This window comes from Leucoraja erinacea, chromosome 10 (assembly GCF_028641065.1).
Source record: "Leucoraja erinacea ecotype New England chromosome 10, Leri_hhj_1, whole genome shotgun sequence".
Classification (NCBI taxonomy): Eukaryota; Metazoa; Chordata; class Chondrichthyes; order Rajiformes; family Rajidae; genus Leucoraja; species Leucoraja erinaceus.
The window spans coordinates 54,628,764-54,649,703 of record NC_073386.1 but is presented as its reverse complement, the minus strand read 5'-3'; the positions used below and the strand labels follow the sequence as shown (position 1 = coordinate 54,649,703).

Genomic DNA, 20,940 nt, shown 5'->3' with positions numbered 1-20,940 from the left:
TGTCCTTTCTGATGCCAACAACACCAGCACTGAGGCTCTACTTACATTCAGCTAGTTCTGATGGGCAGGACATTTCTATCACATGTCCGTCATTAAACTCCAAAATAGGTACCTCAAGTTCCATTACAGCAAGAGATTACCAGGACAACAATCTTCTCAAAACCCCAAAATGTAAAAGTCTCACCAATAACTGGCTCATCATGGGGTAGTAGGCAGAACAACACTGAGACCCATCCGAAATGGCAGGAACAGCACACCACCTCACACACTATCTATCAACCTGACCAGCCTAGCATGTTCTGCCCCACACTAACCTCATCAGTCACCTCATACACAAACCTGGCGTGAAAGCAGGTCACCCTCAACTCCAAGGAACTGCTATGAAGTGAAATGGAACCAATGCTTTCTGTCACAGAGTCGTACAGTACAACAGGAGGGTCCTTGGACTCACCACATCCATGTATCTCACTGCCGTCAAGCCTTTAGCTATACTAAGCATCTATCCATAGGAATTACATAAAGTAACCCCCATTTTCCAGCACTTGGGCCCTCCTCTCCCTTGCCTTGGCAATTCAAGTGCTCATTTCAATACTTCTTAAATGTTATGGTAATACCTGACTCCACTATCTGCTTTTCAGATTTCCATCACTGGGTTAAGGTATTCCTCGGATCTCTTCTGAGTCTCCTATCGCATCCTTAAACCTGTGCCCTCTGTTTAAAAGTGCATCTGCTAGGGAGAAAATTACTCATTGATTATGTTGATGTCTCTCAAATCTGTGTTATATCTCCCCTCAGTGTTCTTGCTCCAAGGAAACCCCAGTCACACCTCAAAGGTGTTGTGCTCCATCCCAGGCAACTTCTAGTGAGACTCCTCAACACGTTCCAAAAACTCACTATTCCAAAAACTCAGCAGAATCCTAAGTTCAACATCTTGAATAAATGCATTGAGGAGAAAATAAATCTCAGTATAACTGTATTAGTTTTTTATTGCAGTTTGGTTAAGATTTTCCAATTACAGCCAGTTTCTTTAGGCTCCTCCATGTACACTCTTGAATGAGCCCGAATTCTGAGTTGTGGAAAGATAATAAGACAATAAAGGGAGCATGTTTAAGTTAAAAAAGCTGACACGTTGAAGCATTTTGTCTTTACCCCAAAATCGTATTTAGTTTTTTTTTCCCCACAAAGGGATCTCTTAAATTCTGAACCAAGAATTGTAATGTTCTTTTATAAACAGCCTTCACAAGGCAGATTTTAAAATGGGCTGTGTTTCATTGTGGTCACACCATTATTTCTACTGCTAAATACAAACAGATCTCGTACAAACACCTATAAGTAATTTAAAATCGACCAAAGGCGAGATTCATGGGTTCAAACTATAATTCTGGTTGTGGTCACAGAATTGACCGATTAATCAACATATGTTTATACATCATGCACAGGAAGCTAGTTCTGAATAATTTAGTGCAAACCATCATGTGGAAGCTGAAGAAGTTAAACACTGGGTCCAGACAGTTAAATCTCATTGCAAACGTATAAGGTATGGCTCGGGCGTTTCCTACAGGAGTTGGTTGGATGCGGGGTCTGACATTGTTACGAACTGTAAGATCTGAACAAACTGATAAACATCCCAATGCCCGTCCCGGACCTAGTTGCTGTCCTCCGGATGATATCCATCTGAATGGAAAACTACTGCACATCACGTGTGCACAAACTGGTTTTGTTCCATCATAAACTGTTGCACCTCTCCTATTCGCACCAAAGGAGCATCGAAAGGGAGAAAGCGTTTATTGAAAATAAAGATAATGGTATAATACTCATAACGAGTGACTTGAATTTAGTAGTACCCTGAGCTAACTACCTCTCCTCATGTTAATTTTTCACCTGAAGCACATGCTCTGCGTTGCATGCGCCTCTGATCATGTGGGGAAGGAGAAGGAGAAGGGAGGGGGGGAGGCTTAAACATTGATTTAAAACCTAGTGATTAAATTCTGGATTTGTACAGATCGACAGTCAACTCTGCGCGAACCTAACATCCTTTCAATGACTGAGTGGTATGGCGGGAGGTGGGGAAGCGGCAGAGTTTGTTAAAGCAAAAATATGTCATTATCAGACGAGTAATAGAAACAAACGCTATTTAACACAGGGACACCAATCAGAATAAAAAATCCAGAAAGTTTACTGGGTGAATGCGACAGAAACTTAGAGTCAAACAATGGATTTTTTTTCTCTCTCTCTCTCTCTCTCTCTCTATTTGGACTTTAAAGCGAGTGCTGTATTCTGTGCCAGGTTTTTGCAGCAGCCGCCGAGCGGGGGGATGCTGTGCTAACCCGGAATAGTGGGAGGGAGGGAGGGAGGGAGGTGGGTGGTTAGAAACTGCTGGCTGCGCCGCTTCTAGGCTGCCCGCTGTGGATGTATCGGTTCAGCCGACCAATGGGTGCAGCGGGTGTGTGTATCCAACTGGCCAGGTCCCGCCCCCCTGCCCGGACTTGATTGGCTAAGGGGGAGCGGTCCGCTGGGGAGACGTCACTGGCGGTGGCTGATTGGGCGAGGGTGGTGTCACTCAGGCGTGTGGGGGGCGGGGCGGGGCGGGGCCGGGCCGGGGCGGGACTTTGCGCTGCGCGGACGCGGCGCTTTCTGCTGCTGGAGTTGAGCTGCGCTGGGCGGTGCTTTTTGCTGTCGGGGCTGAGTTGAGTTGAGCTGCGCTGGGAGGCGCTTTCTATTGCCGGAGCTGCTTTGGGCGGTGCTTTCTGCTTGTGGAGCTGAGCTGAGCTGAACTGAACTGCGCAGCGCTGGGCCGGGTCGGGCTGGGCTGGGCTAGGCTAGGCTGGGCTGGGCTAGACTAAGCTAAGCTGGGCTGGGCTGGGCTGCGTGCGGACGGACGGGACGCGGCGATGGGGTCGCCCCGGGTTTGATGCTTTGACAGGTGCCCGACGCCAGGCAGCTCCTTCCCCCCCCCCCCCCCCCCCCCCCCCCCCCCCCCCCCCCCCCCCCCCCCCCCCCCCCCCCCCCCCCCCCCCCCCCCTAGAAAGAAAGCATGTTCGCCAAAAGCAAAGGCTCGGCGGTGCCCTCGGACGGACAGGCACGAGAAAAGTAAGTTTATTTTATCTTTGTTGCTGGGAAAAATAGGAAATTTCTCAGCTTTTGCAGGCTCCCCGAGGCTGGGCAGCGACCGCTGCAATTCCCGGGGATTCAATTGCTCTTCGCTATTATTATTATTATTATTTGCTTCTGACTCGCACGCTGTGCGTTTCCGCTTCTTTGCAGAAACTGGGTTAAAGATTGTGTCCGGCGGGTTTAGCTGGGTGCAACGCCGCTCGATGACACCCCCCCCCCTTTCCATCCTCTCACTTGCTCTCTCTCTCGCTCCGCATTCCCGCTGTAATAAATAGATAGCCTTGTAACCAGCTTCTTTGTGTCCCCTTCGCCTGCAGGTTGGCTCTGTACGTGTACGAATATCTGCTTCATGTCGGGGCACAGAAATCTGCACAGACCTTCCTCTCAGAGGTAACTGTATGTCTCCATCACTCCGCTTTAGCCTTTGTTTCTCAGGCGGACAATCTCGCCTCCATTTTGAATTGTGTTAACCTTTTGCCATTTATTGTGGCTACTAAACAAAAAAAAATCTATTCAACTGACTAGTTTTGAATACTGACTTCCCCCGCCAATAACCCTTCCTCTCCCTGTTTTTCACCTGGGCTTATTCTGAGTTTAAAAAAAATTTTGGTTTACAGATACGATGGGAGAAAAATATTACATTAGGAGAACCTCCTGGGTTTCTACACTCCTGGTGGTGGTGAGTAGACAATTTTAAGTGTCCCACAATGGGTTTGTGCAGAGTTCCCATCATTGCACCCAGTGTTAAATATATTCCATGATACCTTGATTCTATTTAACTTTTAGGCAACATTAAAACATGATAAAGAGGGATCAATGCAAAAGGCTACAGTAGCAACAGGCATCCATTGATAAAAGTTTTGGAGATGATTAAATGTCATATAATAAAGAGTTTATATATTTTTAAATCAACATATTAGATTGTTTACAATCTGCGCCACGCAATATGCTAGGATTTGAAATGTGCAAAATTTGGTCAATTAGTGTTAAAACGTTTCTTTAAGGTGTAATGTTTATGACTGATAGTTGTGTTGTTGGTTTTAAGACTTTGGGAACTGTGCGTAGATAGATGTGTAGGTGTAATTTTCTCTTACAATCATTCTTTGATCTTTGATACTGTGTGAAAAGTGCCTGTGTTTAAGATGGTTATTAGAACTGGCAGGTAATAACATTGTTTCAGTTGTTATCTAGACCTTGGAAATTGCATCAGGCATGGGGAGCAGGTCAGAAGGAAGCATCTTACAATTTTTTTCACCTGGATAAAGAATGTTTGGCCTTTTTGTTAAGGTGGAATTAATTCCACAGTGGCTGTCAAAAATCTCATCCCAGCAGCCATTCTTAAAGTCCAGTCATGTTAACTGACAGAGGTGTCCATCAATATTAAACATTTCAGCATTACTTTTTGCTTGGGTTCTTGCTCAGCATTGATTCAAATATCTGTTAACTTGAATGGAGGCAATACTTATTAACTACCTCTGTTCCACTGTCCTCCCCAATTCAACTCGGTACAGGCTGGCGTATCAGATGTGTTTTCTATGAATTGTGTCCTCACCAGGATGATTTTATTGCAGTTAACTTTGCTTGTTGGTACTTAGATGGATAGGACAATATGGTGGAGTCTCTCTATTTGCCATCAGTGGCATCTTAATTGGCTGAAACCTGAATTGGAAACTACATACCAGTTGCAAGAGAGATGTCTGTAAACAGGAATGTTTAATTGCTTTTTGAATAAATTATATTTTGATGTGGAGTTTTGTTGCATGCGTTTGTCTATAGCATACCATGTCAATTGCCATTGGGTTAGTGTCAATAAATATTTACTGATTTGTATACGTTTACATGTAAAATACAGATTTAGTTTAGTTCATGAGTCCGTTTGCTTGTACTTAGTCAGTTCATGAGTCAGTTTGCTTGTACCTCCATAATTTGCTGTGGGCACGTTTTCCTTTCTCATTGGGAAAAGTATTATTTTGCTTGGTAACTCCATGCAATGTCAGTCCTCATGGCTACACTGGACGTTATATTTGCGATCCATTTCTTTCTGGGATGTGATATTTTTCAATACTGAATGTCGTGCAGTGAGAGTTAAATCATTGGAATGTAATAATACATTACTTGGAATATTGAGCAAAGGCAAAATGTTGGAGTAACTCACTGGGTCAGGCAGCATCTGTGAAGTTATTGGATAAATAAAGTTTTGGTTTGGAACCCTTCTTCAAAATATGAAGAAAGGTGCCAACCAAAAATATGAGTTCGAAGAAGGGTCCCAACCCAAAACATCCCCAATCCATTCCCTCCACAGATGCTGCCAGACCCTCTGAGTTACTCCAGCACTGTTTCGCTCAAAATTCCAGCATCAGGCGGCATGTCCATGAAACATTACTGTAGAAAAGTACACCATTTTATTTTTAGCTGTATTATTGCAACATTTGATCAACTATTTTCCTTAATTCTTTGGTAGTCTGGCACAAATATTTGAACGTTTTCCTACCAGTTCTAGATACTCAGCGGTACCGATATTCCTTGTTTATGTGAATACATCTGTTCATCGGTGGGACAAAGTTTGTGAATCATGGATACTGTAATCTGGTTGTTAAATACATTCCAATTCATTTCTAGTGGCGGCACAAAAGTGTACTTATTGTACTTTCTAACTTTCCTATTGATTGATCTATTTCTTGTTTCAGATGTTATTGACTTGTGCTTTTGTAGGACTATGAGTAGACACCGAGTGTTTGGAACTCCTTGTGTTTCACGGTTGAACTTTTGGAAAAACTCTTTGGACTTCACCTGGTCTGGAAATACCATCTTTGTAACCAAGAATAGGAATTGGTTAACACATTTTGTTTATATCCCTAATGTTCTGGTGAAAAGACTACCAGAGATGCTGCCTGTCCCGCTGAGTTACTCCAGCATTTTGTGTCTACCTTCGGTGTATCTGCAGTTTCTTCCTGCACACTTCAAGAGTCAAGTCGAGAGAGTTTTATTGTCATGTGTCCCAGATAGGACAATGAAATTCTTACTTGCTGCAGCACATCAGAATATGTAAACATAATACAGAATGGGAGATAGAGTTCAGTGTGTCCATAGACCATGTATATACAATAAATAAACAGATAAAGTTCAATAGTAATGAAAGACTTTTGTTCAGAGCTTATTTGATGTTGTGTTTAATAGCCCGATGGCTGGGGGGGGGGGGGAGAGCTGTTCCTGAACCTGGATGTTACAGATTTCAGGCTCCTGTATCTTCTTCCTGATGGCAATGGAGAGATGAGTGCGTGGGCAGGATGGTGTGGGTCTTTGATATTGGCATCTCTTTTGAGGCAGCGACTGCGATAGATCCCTTCGATGGTGGGGAGGTCAGAGCCGGTGATGGACTGGGCAGTGGTCACAATTTTCTGCATTCTTTTCTGCTCCTGGACGTTCAAGTTGCTGTACCAGGCCACGATGCAGCCAGTCAGTATGCTCTCTGCTGTGCACCTGTAGAAGTTAGAGAGAGTCCTCCTTGACATACCGACTCTGTAATCTTCTCAGAAAGTAGAGGCGCTGATGTGCCTTCTTCATAATTGCATCAGTGTGTTGGGACTAGGAAAGATCTGTGGAAATATGCATGCCCAGGAATTTGAAGTTTTTGTTTCATGTTTTTGATTACTGTTCAGTCTATTGCCAGCGCTAGTACTAATGCAAATGTGACAGTGGTGCAAGGCATTGCATGTTCATTCTCAGACAGCTCCTCCACTTTCCCCTACTGTGATTGTGATGTTGCCTATGTTGTTAATGTGAGGAGTTCAGTGAAGGTAGTATGTTGTGGAATTTAACGGCATAGGCTGGGAGCAAATTGTCCAAAAACGCAGTGTTTAATACGATTTAAGTTTGATTCTTACTGATCACAATAACCAGGTTCAGCCTGCAACTTGGGTAATGTCTGTGTAGGCACTGGGGTTCCATAAATGTCCACGGTGACACTTGAGATAGGAAGATGAACAACTGGGTAGAGATGATGATTGTTGACTATCAACTTGTATTCGAAGGGCGTGTTTTGTTTGTGTGTGGTTTTAAATGTCTGCTTTATGTAATTATCTGAAATATATTCTTGTGCACTACTTTGTTACCTTTTGTGTCTGAAGTGTCCAGATATATTTTGTAATCTTAACCGTGCAACGTGGTAATGGTGAATGAGGGGGATTATTGTCAAAAAACATCAACTGAAATAGTTGTGGCCCTGCGATTTAAGGATTGAGATAAGAATTATAAGGTGGTAAAAACATGTTTTGGTTAAACATTGAGGGGTGACTCATTAAAAACTGTAATTGATACTTGGACTGGTTTACCGACTTTTGTCCAAAAGACGGTGTTATCCATTTAATGAATTAAACTGGGGCAAACAGGTGTCCTCTGTTTATTTGGGAATCAGTATGTTAATTTGGTAAAGAGATAAGGGACCTGGTGGAAGAGCTGGAAGCTATGGTTTAGATTTTTTGCTTGCAGCTACTGCTGCTTGTTGCAACATATCTTGATAAGAATTGTTGCATCGGGAGAGTGTTTTGGTTTGAATTTGAGTTGATGGTGACATGGGGTAGGGGAGCAACTTGTGTGCACCATGGTGTTTATGACAGTGCAAGCAGTCTACTTAAAATGAGGCAGGATTTCATTTTGAGGGCTGTGGAGAGGGTAGAGTACAAGTTGAAGAGATGTCGGGGGAACATTAATTATATGAAGTTATGACAAACTAGCTGGCAAATTAATGGGTTCTGTCAGGTGAATGTTTTGGTAGAGCACGTGCATGTACAGGCCAACCTAGGTTGGAACCAGGGATCTGTTAATGTGCAGCACACAGCATGGATGGATGAGAAGCTGCTGCATTCAAATTATAGATGTTTTCTTGCAGGTATTTCAGTTAAAGGCCATGAACCTTCATTTATTATTAGTCAGCGTAAACAATCCAAGCGTTTTTACTCTTTTTTTTAATGTCATTTCATTAAGTTATAAATTGTAACTGATCTTGGAAGATTCAATACTCATAAGCTTGTTTTTTCCCATCAAGTATTATGATTTGCCTGAGTCAGCATTTTATAAAATGTGAAATTAATTGTCTTTTCTTTTCCCCTTCAGTGTATTTTGGGATCTTTACTGTGCAGCTCCTGAAAGACGAGACACGTGTGAACATTCAAGTGAAGCAAAAGCCTTTCATGATTATGTGAGTTAATTAAAAGTTGTTCATTTTTTTTCAAAACATGTTGTCATTTGTGTGATCACTTCCTGACTGGACCATGTTAATGTTTGACACAGAATCTAAACTTTTGGGGAGGACAAATTTCATTGAGAAATCTGTGCGAATTGCAGAATCTGTTGTAAAAACTCTTTGGCGGAAAGAATGGACACAATCGATTGTGATTTTCTTGCTTCAATATCGTCAAGTTGACTTACAAGTGAATTTGTTTTAATGTATTTGTTACAAGACCTATTGACCATGCTTCAAAAAAATGCAAGTGGAAATCATTGTTTTAAAGTGGCATTAAATCTGTCATCGTTTCTGGTGGACGTATTAATGTCAATACATCTTGTTTTAAGAATATTTGAGATTGGAAATTTGTGTCGAAAGTTTGAAATGTAGTTGCAGTATGAACATGATGGTTTTTGGTTACTGTCCTGCCTGCATACTGGTACATGTAATGATTTTCAGCAGGTGCCTGGAGGACTTTAATGCAATGACTCCAAGAACACTCTGCTTTGAATTCAAGCTCTGTTATCGAAGCATTCAGGATTGTATATTGAAGATTGCTCTGCATAATTTAAGAACCTGCTATTATTAATGTGTTCATCACAGAATGCAAATCATTTTATGCAGATGGAAAATAACTTTTTTAATGGGTTTGATGAAAAAGAAACTTGTGTAGTTTGATACAAATGTTACCGTGAAATTGTCGTTTTGAAGCAATGAGAAATTATGTACTGGTGAGAAAGAGCTGTATTGAGGGAAGTTTTGTGTGTGTGTGTGGGGGGTTGCTCGGTGAATGGCATTTTTCACGTATGGATCTATGTGGTGATACGTGCTCTCCACAGTTAATCTTGGACACGGAGCCAAGATTGAATATGCTAGTAAATTATATTATAAAAGACTTCAACATGAAGCTTATGCTTGAAGAACAAGCAGCCTTTTTGTGGGTGTATTCTATTTTGGAAAAATATGATTGTTGGTATATCTAAAGCCGTTTCAAGAATTAGTTTACATAAGTGCTTTTATTTCAAATTAAATAATTGGATCTTGTCTCCGCTCGTATGCAGACTTGCTTGGGTTTAAAATATGTTAAAACCGATGTGAAGTTCTGAATGTATGGGATGCCTGCCAACAGATGTTATGCGATGCTCTTTAATCCTGCTGTTGCTCGTTGGCATAGTCGGTAGTGTAACCATGACTGGTGATAGATATGTCACTGGTTCAGCTGAGTTGAGGTCTGTCATTTGCTTGCTAATGGAACACGATACAGAGTCTGTGCCTGTGTAAGAGTACCTTCCCAGCATGGCTACTAGAGACTAGAACATGTATAACCCTGGCAGAAGATTTTGTGCGTTGGCTAGGTGACAGCAACCTGTTTATGATTAACTGCACTGCAGGTGGAACTCGGCGGTTGAAACCTGGCTAAAATGACCAGTTGAGTAACAGTTTACCAGGCTTGTAGGAAAAGGTGTTAAAGCGCATATGCTCTTTGATTTTTGCATTACTGCCCTGTTCTGCAATGTATTCAGGCAATACATTAGTGACCATGCAAATTATGCACATTCTATCTTGTTATATTATCTATTCAACCACTTTATTTAGTGGAACAAAATAACTGAATTTCTTGTCCTTTAAAATTAGTTTACATGGAAAAAGATTGTCAGTATATTTAGATCCTTCGTTGTTAAAGTTACATCTGTATATCAACATGTTTATTACATCAGCAGGTTTCACATTTATTTTGCTGTCATTAATAATAATGGAAGTAACAAACAAACGATTTTAATTGGTCACCACAAATGTGTAGGTAGCACAGCTTACTATGAGAATGTAAACCTACGAAACTGTTTACTGTTATAAGGTTGGGGTGAGGTGTGCAAACTGAGGATATTTAATGTGTAAGAAGGAACTGCAGATGGTGGTTTAAACTGAAGATAGACACAAAAAGCTGGAGTGACTCAGCGGGACAGGCAGCATATCTGGAGAGAAGGAATGGGTGATGTTTCAGGTCAAGACCCTTCTTCAGGCTGGAGTCTGAAGAAGGGTTCTCGACCTGAAACATCACCCATTCCTTCTCTCCAGAGATGCTGCCGGTCCTGCTGTCACTCCAGCTTTTTGTGCCTATCTGAGGATATTTAATATTCTACGAGTTGATTTCAACTCGGTTGGACCTCTCTACAGGTAAAACAAAGATGTGTAGTGGTAAATTGAAGATGCTCAATTTGGACTTATACTGATGCTTAAGTTATACAATCAAGGATTTTGTGGTGATGCACTAAGTTATGTCGGGCTTATTTGTGATGTGCCTCTTTGATGACCCTCGGACTATCCCCCTGATTGGGCTTTGCTGGCTTTATCTGCACCAATCATTATTCCCTTATCATGTATCTATACACTGTAAATGGATCGATTGTAATCATGTATTGTCTTTCTGCCTACTGGTTAGCACGCAACAAAAGCTTTTCACTGTACCTGTGACAAACTAAACTGATCTTACCAAGTTGGCTATTTTGGATTGGGGTGGCAGCAGGGAAATGGGCCCTTTGGCCCAACTCATCAACACTGACCAAGCTGGCCTAAACTAGTCTAATTTGCACGCATTTGGTCCTTATCCCTCTCAACCTTTCCTATCCAAGCGTGTTTTAAATGTTATATAGTACCTGCCTCAACTATCTCCTCTGGCAGCTCGTTTCATATCCCACCACCCTCTAAGTAGCAAATTTAACCCCTTTGGTTTGTATTAAATCTTGCCCCTCTCACCTTAAACATGTCCTCTTGTTTTTGATTCCCCTTCCCTGGCTAAAAGCATGTGCATTCACCCTATGTATTCCTTCATGAAATGAAAAAAAATGAAATGATTCAATTTATTGTCATTGTCAGTGTACAGTACAGAGACAACGAAATGCATTTTTAGCATCTCCCTTGAAAGGGAGACACAGGGCGTCGCGGTGTGCCCGCGCCTGCCGCCGTAACATTCCATTACAGGCAAAGGTGGGTGAAGTGTCTTGCCCAAGGACACAACGACAGTATGCACTCCAAGCAGGATTTGAACCGGCTACCTTCCGGTCGCCAGCCGAACTCTTAGCCCATTGTGCTATCTGTCGTCCTAATTGCATATACCAGTAAGGTCACCCTTCAGCCTCCTGCACTTTGGGAAATAAAGTCCTCGCCTGCCCAACCTCTCCCTGTAGCTCATCCCCTCATGTCTTGGCAACTTCTCATGAATCCTCTCTGCACTCTTGCCAGCTTAGACATTACGTTGATGAGATCAATAGTAAACTTGGCTAAGATAGAGGGCTCACTGATTGAGAATGCCATCAACTTGGTGCCCATGGTTGGACTGGCTGTTCAGTCTTGTTTTTTGTATGAATGTCAGATGCTATCCTTGCCCATGTAGATTTTTCTGAGAATTTCAATTCCATGGCCACTGAAATTCTCTTTTGAATGAAACAATTGAAGGGTGAATGACATGCCCAAGAAAATGCTGCTTTTAATGGATGTGTTAATGGATTATAGCAAGGCTGCAATTGAAAGAAGAAGCACTGTGCCTCTGGAACTGCCAGTGTATGAATGCTTAAAGGATCTGAAAATTTGCTTTCTGTATACCCATTTGGATAAATTGCACTGTGGAATACCAACTTCTACAGTGAATCGTTCAAAATCAATGTTTGCAATAAATATGTACTCTGAATTACGGTTTTGTACATCTAGTGTGCCATCCTAGTAGCTGGGTTCCAGGAGTAAATGTCGCAATTGGAACCAACTCGGATCATTGCCAATTTCCAATGTGTTGTACACAGTTATGCTTTGAAAACATACGTTCCATCTGTGTAAAACATGGGTCGCAAATTGTTTCCTGTTCTGCTTCTTCTCAAGCTCTCAATAGGGTTCAAGCCCAAATTCAGCTTTAACAGAGTACAACAGTATGGCCACAAGTTATGTGTCAATGGATTGTTTGGCTGCAGGAACAGTAGCAAAGCCTTTGTTTTAGCCTTCTCACAATGCTGAACAGAAGGGATCATTAGAGAAAGGTTGGGCACAAGTGTCGGTCTTGGAACGTGACGTTAATTATCCTAATTGCTGCTGAGATAACCAGAGTGGGACTTGAATTTGAGACCTTCTTGTACCAGACTTTACATGATGTGCTTTACCTCCTAAGAATCGGAGGATGCGTGTAGTTTCTGATTGCCTTGTAATATCAGCTGCAGTTGTATGCACTTGTTCAGTGGTTTGGAAAGAGACAGCCATTTGTGGTGTACATGTCACTTTCTCGAATGACTGCGACGGACAACTAGCAGTTAGGGTGGGGTTTATTAAAACCATTTATTTAGGTCAAGTACATGTCATTCTTGTTGCCAGCCCAGGAGCCAGTGACCTTAGTTGGGATGAGACGGCAAGTGTCAGCAGTATTTGGGACGGGTTCTGGCTTGGCAGTTGGCTGAGTGCAATCTTTCTGAGGGGAACATCACTGAGGGTTTTGTTCATTACCAACTTGTGAGACAGTGCCGCCAAAAGATGCGTTGCTTATGTCCCTACTGAGGTTGCCTACGTCGAGTAAAATTGTCTCTTGCTCTCCAGGTATGAGTCTCTCCAGTCCACAATGGTACACTGCTATGTACCGTTGTGTACTGGTTCATCATCATGCTTTCTCTGCACATTTTGCTGCGACTGTCATTGTGGGTGCAGCTTGGTGTAATACATCGCGTAACTTGGGCCAACCGAACCATTACTTGTGTATAATTGAGAGTTTCACTTTCTGAGGTTTGAGCTTCATTTTGTGGAAGATTTTTTTACTTTGACTAGCAATGAACCAGTTAGTTGCTGTGGTTTATAATTGCAATTGGTTGTAGCTGGACCGTGACATTCAGATGTAATGGGTAACTGCCAAGTTGGCTTGGCTTTGTTTTGAATTATTGTGCATAGTTCACTAAAAATTGGTTTGCAAACTAGTGAAAATAGAAAGATTTAACTGGAATAAAATGAAAATAGTTAACTGGACATAACTTTTCATTGTGTAGTAATGTGCAATTACCAATGTTTTCCAATTTGCTGCTATGTTTGGTTTTAATTAAAAAAAATATTGTGCAGAATGTTCACGGGGAAATTTTGTGCAGATAATAGAAAATGGTGATGGATGACAGAATGATCAACAAGAATCAATACGAGCTGAAGTTTTCACAGGGTTTGAACTTGGGGCCCTTACAGGTCATTGCTCTGTTCTACACAAGATAATAGCTGTTAAATATCTTGGATAAGTGGACTTTCTTTCTTTTTTGCGTGCCTTAGCAGATGCTGTTAGGAGCTTGCGGAAGATATCTCAGCAAATCTGATTCAATATCAACATCTATTCAGAGAAAGCCACTGAATGTCCTTTACCCTTGATTTTTTTTTTTGTTGAGGGCCATTTTTGTGATCCTATTATTACTCTGGCTGGCTTCAGCAAACTCTGCCTGCCCCATGTGGAAATTGTACTTGGGCTTTCTATTCAGCACTTCACTGACAGTGAAGTACATTAGAATGTCTTAATGTCTCAGCCGACGCTGTACAAATGCAGAACGTTATGGCTCAATACAATGTAACTTGCTGATTTATTGTCTCCAGCACTGGAGGAGCTTGTGAATTGCCTTTCAGACAGCCACTTTTCTGGTATTTTTAAAATTTTGTAAATCTGGGGAACAGATTGGATAAGTGCAGAATTTACTGAAGCTGTATAGCAAGGGAAATACACTTTATTAGAGCCTTGAGTTGTTGGGCCAACTGGGAGCGATTCCTTTTCTCCATATTCTAACGTACTCTTCAGTCAAAGCGCAGCGATGTTTGTTAAACATCCAGGTTGATCTGACACATATTTCCAGCTTCAAATTCCTGGGCTTTAACATCTCTGATGACCTGCCCCAGGCCCAGCATGCAGATATAATCACAAAGAAAGCATGCCAGCCCCTCTACTTTCCTGGAACTTTAAAATGATTCAGCATGTCACTGAATATTATTACAAACCTATACAGATTTGCTGTATGGAGAAAGTCTTCTGACTGGCCAGGTACAGCAATTCCAATGCACTGGGACTGCAGTGTGTGGTGAAGGCAGCATCCATCATGCACGATCCTCACTTCTTGCTGTTATCCTTGGGCAGGAGGTAGAGAAACCTGAATTATCACCACCACCAGCCTCTGAGGCAGCTAGCATCATCAGAGACCCACACCACCCTGGCCACACATTCATTTCACCCCTGCCATCGGGGGGAAAAAAGGTATAGGAGCCTGAAAACGTAACGTCCAGGTTCAAGAACAGCTTCTTCCTTACAGCCATTAGGCTATTAACCACTGCAGCCTCAAAGAAGCTGAACTACATAGACTATTATTGTTATTATTGCACTATTATTTATTTTTTATATGCGTGTGTGTGTGTGTGTACACACTGAACTTTAGTTTTCTCATTTATTATTTTGTGTACAGTGTACTATGTTTACATATTCTGTTGTGCTGCTGCAAGTAAGAATTTCATTGTTCTACTTCAACAACAGAACACAGTTGACCACCTCTTGCACTATATCATGTATTTGTTTTCTATGTGTTTTGCACTAAAGCGATTTTCTTTTCGCTGTCTTGTAGAATTTATAAATGCATTTTTCTTTCATGTGGCCTGCTCCTGTTGCCTGTAATGTTGCTGCATTACAGGCAACATCTTGTGCATATGACGATAAGTGTGACTATTTGATACAAAAGTGAAGTTGTCAATTCAACACAGTAGCCAGTGGAAATTTAAATGGGTTACGTTGGGAGAAATGGGGAAAATATTTTATCCTTTTTGGATGGGGAAATGTTCCGGCAGGCTTGTTCATCTGGATTTGAAAACTAAGTCTAGGTTAGAGTAGAATGTCAGAGTTAGATTGTGTGATGCAAATGAGACTGTCACCTGTGGTCTGTTTTACAGTTGTACTTGTTTGAAAGACTGGTAAATTATTTCAATCACTTGCTGTGTTACACTTGTGGAATCTTAGACGTAGTATCAATGATGCAATTAAACAGGTAATACAAATTGCAAATCCCATATTTGATCATTGACCTGATTGACGAATTTGACTAAGATGTTGTGAGGAATGTGAATAACATGAGATACAGGCAAGTGAACTAGATACAAGATGCTGGAGGAGCTCAGCGGGACAAGCAGCATCTCTGTACAGAAGGAATAGGTGATGTTTCGGGTCGACACCCTTGTTCCGACTGATGATGGTGAACTAGATATTCTGCTTCGCATGGGTGCATGTGAAGATCTTATGCAATGTCTCAACGACCTAATACAATAGGAGTAGACTATTTGACTGTCAATTCATTATGACAATGGGGGAGCCTCTATCTCAATACTGTATTCCAGCTTTCTCCCTTTACCTTTATACAGTTGGATATATTTTTGTCTGCCATGCCCATTTGCTCGGTCTTGTGCAATGGAGAATTCTTCATGTTCACTATTCTGAGTAAAGAAATGTCTCCATTTTTGTCATAAATATCCCGAAAACAGAACTCCTAATGTCGATCTCTCCAACCCGGTGAAATAAATTTCCTGTCATAATGTTGTATATTACAAATAAATTCTAGGTAATGCATGACTAATCAATTGGTCTTTCCTAGCATGACACTGCTACTAAACTTTATTTTGTTGTCATTTGCACCACGTATGGCTTGATTTTGCCTGCCAAAGTGCATGGCTGCTTTTTTTTCATGTTATGCTGCTTTTGCAATGTGTTTTGCCCGTGCACCTATCGTGTTGAAATTGCCTTGAAACCTCTTTGCAACTTTCTCAAGACCCAATGCCATTGAATTTCGCTTGGGCAGTTTGTACCCCAGCGGTATGAACATTGACTTCTCTAATTTCAGGTAGTCCTCACTGTCTCCTCTCCTTCTCAGCTCTCCCACAGCCCTCTGGCTCCGCTTCCTTTCTTCTACCCGCTACCCCCCCATCCTCGCATCGGTCTGAAGAAGGGTTTCGGCCAGGAACGTTGCCTATTTCTTTCCCTCCGCAGATCCTGCAGCACCCTCCGAGTTTCTCCAGCATTTTTGTCTACCTGCCATTAAATTTAATGTAATTGACAAATTTAAAAAGATTATAATCAATTCTCTTCTCCAAATCATTGCTACATATTGTGAATGGATTTGACCCCAGCACTGGTGTAATCTAACATCCCAATTAAGACCCTCTTTATTCCTTTTTGTTTCCTGTTTGTCACCCAGTTTTCCGTCCATGCCAGTGGATTCCCATGTGCTTTAATTTTCCACTTTAACCTCATGGTGGTTAATAAAGGACCTTATGACGTTGCAAAGCCGACTTGTGTTCCACCCATTCGTTACAGATGTTCGCTCTCAGGGAATTCGCACATTACTGCCCAAAAGTCTTCAATGCACATTCAAGTTCACTCTTACAGAATTGTAAATAAATACAAAATGTGCAAATAAAAGTATTGTGTTCAATTGGTGCTTTTAGTCACTCAGAATCATTGAACAAAAAGATTTGGATATGACGTTACTGCATCAATTGGGTTGGCAGTTAGAGCTGAGTACCTCCTTTACCTTGCCCTCTGCAGATGATGATGTGAACAGATACACTAATCATCTCTGTGGCAATTTCAGTGATGAAGTAGCCATGTTGAACTCTGACATTGGTTCCTTAAAGTAATTCCTCTGCCTTTTCCATGCTTCTACAAGTCATTGTGCAGGAAGGAACTGCAGATGCTGGTTATACACCGAAGATAAACACAAAATGTGGGAGTAACTCAGAGGGTCGGGCAACATCTCTAGAGAAAAGGAATAGGTGACGTTTCAGGACAAGACCCTTCTTCTTGGAAAAGTCATCTATTTTTTTTTTTTACTGAAATAATGCTGGGTTAATCTAACATTTTGTTTCTATCTTCCATGTCATTGCACTTTAGCCCATTACCCCCTGAACTCATTCTACAGCACCATATTCCGATCAGTAGTTTTAGTTTTCTCCCTCCCTCCAGGTTTAAATTGTGCCAATCTCAGCTGTAGGAACTGTTCCATATTTAAGAATTTCAGAAAATGACAACCAATGCATCCACTGTTTCCATATCTTTCTATTTTTAATGTCTCTAAATTCAGATTATCAGGTCCACAAATTTCCCCAGCACTTTCTTTTATCTTACAAATAGCAATTTCCTTTAATTGCTTTCAATTAGGCTCTTAGTTCTCCTGCGTGTCTTGGAAGTTGTGTCCTCATCTGTGAAGGCAACTAATGAATTTGCTTAATTTTTCTTCCATTTCTTTCTTCCTTGATATAAATTATCCTGTTCGTGGCAATTGACTTGCATTAATAATTTTTTAATGAGTAAAGGCTTTTACGGTCCACTTTTATGCTCCGAGTTTACTCTCTTTTTTGCGCCCTTAACTGGTCTTTGTCCGTTGTTGTTGAATTCTCATCTGTTGCTATTCCTTGTGTTTGCTGCTTCCTCTGGAAACATTGACTGCTTTTTGGATCAAAGTAGCCATTGCCAATGCATAGTCATGCTTTTCCGTGAAGCTTGCTGAGGTGCTGTGGCCAGTTCACCCATATATTTGTAGTTACCTATAACATTTAAGATGCTGGTTTTGCATTGTGCTACTTCACTTTCCACCTTAATGACCAAACCGATCATGTTGTAGTCACTCTTCCCTAAATGATTTGACAGGACACAATTACTAACTAATCATTTATCTGCACCATACCCAAACTGGAATAGCCTGTGGTCTACTTCACTGCTTAAACTACTGCTCTAAAATAAAATCTACAACACACTCCACAAATGTATTATCTGTGACGATGTTATTGCTCATTTGGTTTGACCTGTCTATATGTATGGCTGCCCATTTTACATGATTCTCCAGTTTTTTGTTGTATGTTCCGTGTATTATCACTACTATTTGCTGGCAAAAGGACAACTTCCATCAATATTTACTGCCAAATCGACTCTGATTTTGGAGTGTACATCCTATCTTGTTATTTATGATATTCATACATTGCCACGCCTGCCACCTTTTCCATGTGGATCAGTTTTGGTGCACATTGAAATCGTTGTTGGCCAGGCTGATCCACGACTGATGCCTGCTCGAGTTGGGCACCTGAGTGTTTGTTTTGTGACCCAGTGAAGAATGAATGTCTTCAGAACAGCTTGTGCAGATGGCAACTGATAAGAAAATATGGGAGATAAAGGCTTTAGCCTGAAGCCAAGTGACAAGAACTGGTTCATAACTGGTGGGTAAAAGTAAGTGGCATATTTTGACACCAAGATTTTGAACTGTTCATCCATCATAATTGGCAATGAATGGACTCAGTGGCCAATTGTGTGAATGTTGAAGTGAATAAAAGGGTCACAAGACTAAATAGGAGTGTGTAGGAAGGAATTGCAGATGCTGGTTTAAACTGAATTTAGACACAAAGCTGGAGTAATCTCTGGATTAAGCATTTCTGGAGAAAAGGCATAGGTGATGTTTCGGGTTGAGACCCTTCTTCAGACTCAAGTGGAAGTATCAGATTTTCAGGGTTGGGAAGAAACTTATCTTGAATATTTCTGCAAGTGAACCTCCGTGTCATTCTGCAAAGGTTCTTGATAAATTATATCAGTTCTGTGAAGTGCGTGCAGTTTTTAGTATGTTAAGAAAATTGACTCGTGGTTTATTGACAGTACACTGGTTGATTTGGTGTAACTCTCTGCCTGATATTTTAATGCAGTTAATGTTGAAAATACTTGTTCAAAATCTGGGGATATATTACAATTTACAGAATAATCCAATGCTATCTATTTCCCAGTTCCATTTGCCACTTGGCAGTGCTGACACTAATGTGTTGCTGGAAGTGACTGGCATAAGATTAAGTTGTTGTGGCTTTAGTTTGATACCAAGGATCAATGGTGTGTCTCCTCACAATGGGAAACAATGTCAGGTTAATTGTCCATTGATAATTGTCTTGCTGTGTAGATGAATTTGGGGGGAACTACTGGAACATGTATCCAGTTTTAATTGAAAATGCCATCTGAAGAATACCTCTGGAAATGCGGTACAGTTTTCTGCCAGGCCTTTTCTGTAGAAAGAGAAACAATTAATATTTGTGTACAGGACCTTTCATCCAAACTAACCTGAGCTTGTCCAACATTTTCTGTCTGAATCAAGTTGATGCCCAGTTACCAAGAATGGCACATGGGAAATTGTGAGTGCATTACAATAGAAACATAGATAATTGGTGCAGGAGTAGGCCATTTGGCCGTTCGAGCCTGCACCGCCATTCAATATGATCATGGCTGATCATCCAACTCGGTACCCTGTACCTGCCTTCTCTCCCTTTCACTCCCTGATCCCTTTATTTGATTTGATCTGGCAAAAAACAAATTAGTTTGATGAGCCATTTAATTGCAATTGACGTTATGTAACTGCAGATCTTATACTAGAGTCCGTTACAGTTCTTGCCTCGAATAACTCTTCTGAAGATCGTTCTATGTACCCACCACCATCTGTGTGAATGTCACCCCTTGGGTTCCTATTAAACCTTGCCCCTACTCATTTTAAATATCTTCTGATTCTTGATTCCCCTATCTTGGGTAACATACTCTGTGTATTCACCCTATCTATTCCCCTCATGATTTTGTACATCTCTAAGGTCACCCCTCGGCCTCCTGCACTTCAAATAATTAAAATCATAAGTGATAGGAGTAGAATTAGGCCATTCGGCCCATCAAGTCTACTCTGCCTGATCTATCTCCCTCCTAACCCGATTCTCCTGTCTTCTCCCCATAACCCCTGACGTCCATGCTAATCCAGCATCTATCTGCCTTAAATATATCCACTGACTTGCCCTCCACAGCCTTCTGTGGAAAAGAATGCCACTGATTCCCCATTTTTCGACTAATGAAATTCCTCCTCGTCTCCTTCCTAAAAGAAAGTCCTACAATTCTGAGACTATGAGCTCTAGTCCTGGAGTCTCCCACTAGTGGAAACATCCTCTCCACATCCACTCTAACCAAACCTTTCACTATTCTAGTGATAAAGTATCAGCCTGACAAAACTTTCCATGTAGCTTAGGCCCTCTAGTCCCGGCAACATCCTTGTTCTACTCTTGAACTTAATATATTGCCTCTTTTTCTCTCTGCTCTCTCAGAAGGGGTATTGGGGTCTTTGGCATGACCATCTCCTGGTACATCATCGAGGTGGTTATTCTTTGCATCTGTCATTCCATGTGTGTGTGTGTGTGTTTGTGGGGGTGGGGTGGGGGGGGACAGCAGGCTTAGTATTTTATGGAAGGCCAACCCTGGCCTCGGCTGATTTGCTCGTGCATTTTTCCAACATGGAAAGTGTTACCCAAGCTGGTGGTTTCCAGTTTCGAAAGTCTGAGGCCCATTTATGATCCAACATCCAACTGGTTAATTTACTGATTAAAGGGTTCTTGAGACCTTGCTTGTTTTGAAACCCGAGTGATACATAAATATAGAGGGCAAAAATATACCTGTTGTACCAAAATTAAGGCAAATAGGTAGATATTGTTTGTGTTTTTAATGACAAAATTGGATCCGTCAATGTGATTTTTGTTTTGTTTGTTTGCGTGCAAATGTCAATCTCATCCTCAACTTT

At 41.4% G+C, this 20,940-nt stretch overlaps 1 protein-coding gene across 8 annotated transcripts in view; it reads left to right on the top strand.

The window, feature by feature from the left end:
* The first annotated feature begins 2,692 nt into the window (after positions 1–2,692).
* Positions 2,693–20,940, top strand: part of LOC129701230 (single-stranded DNA-binding protein 3) — a 161,256-nt gene continuing 143,008 nt past the window's right edge. For all 8 annotated transcript variants that reach the window (XM_055642345.1, XM_055642347.1, XM_055642343.1 and 5 more), the window contains exons 1-4: positions 2,693–3,090; positions 3,432–3,504; positions 3,732–3,793; positions 8,227–8,311. In XM_055642345.1, the coding sequence (XP_055498320.1) occupies positions 3,035–3,090; positions 3,432–3,504; positions 3,732–3,793; positions 8,227–8,311 (276 nt within the window). In that variant the 5' untranslated portion in view covers positions 2,693–3,034. The remainder of the gene's footprint in view (positions 3,091–3,431; positions 3,505–3,731; positions 3,794–8,226; positions 8,312–20,940) is intronic.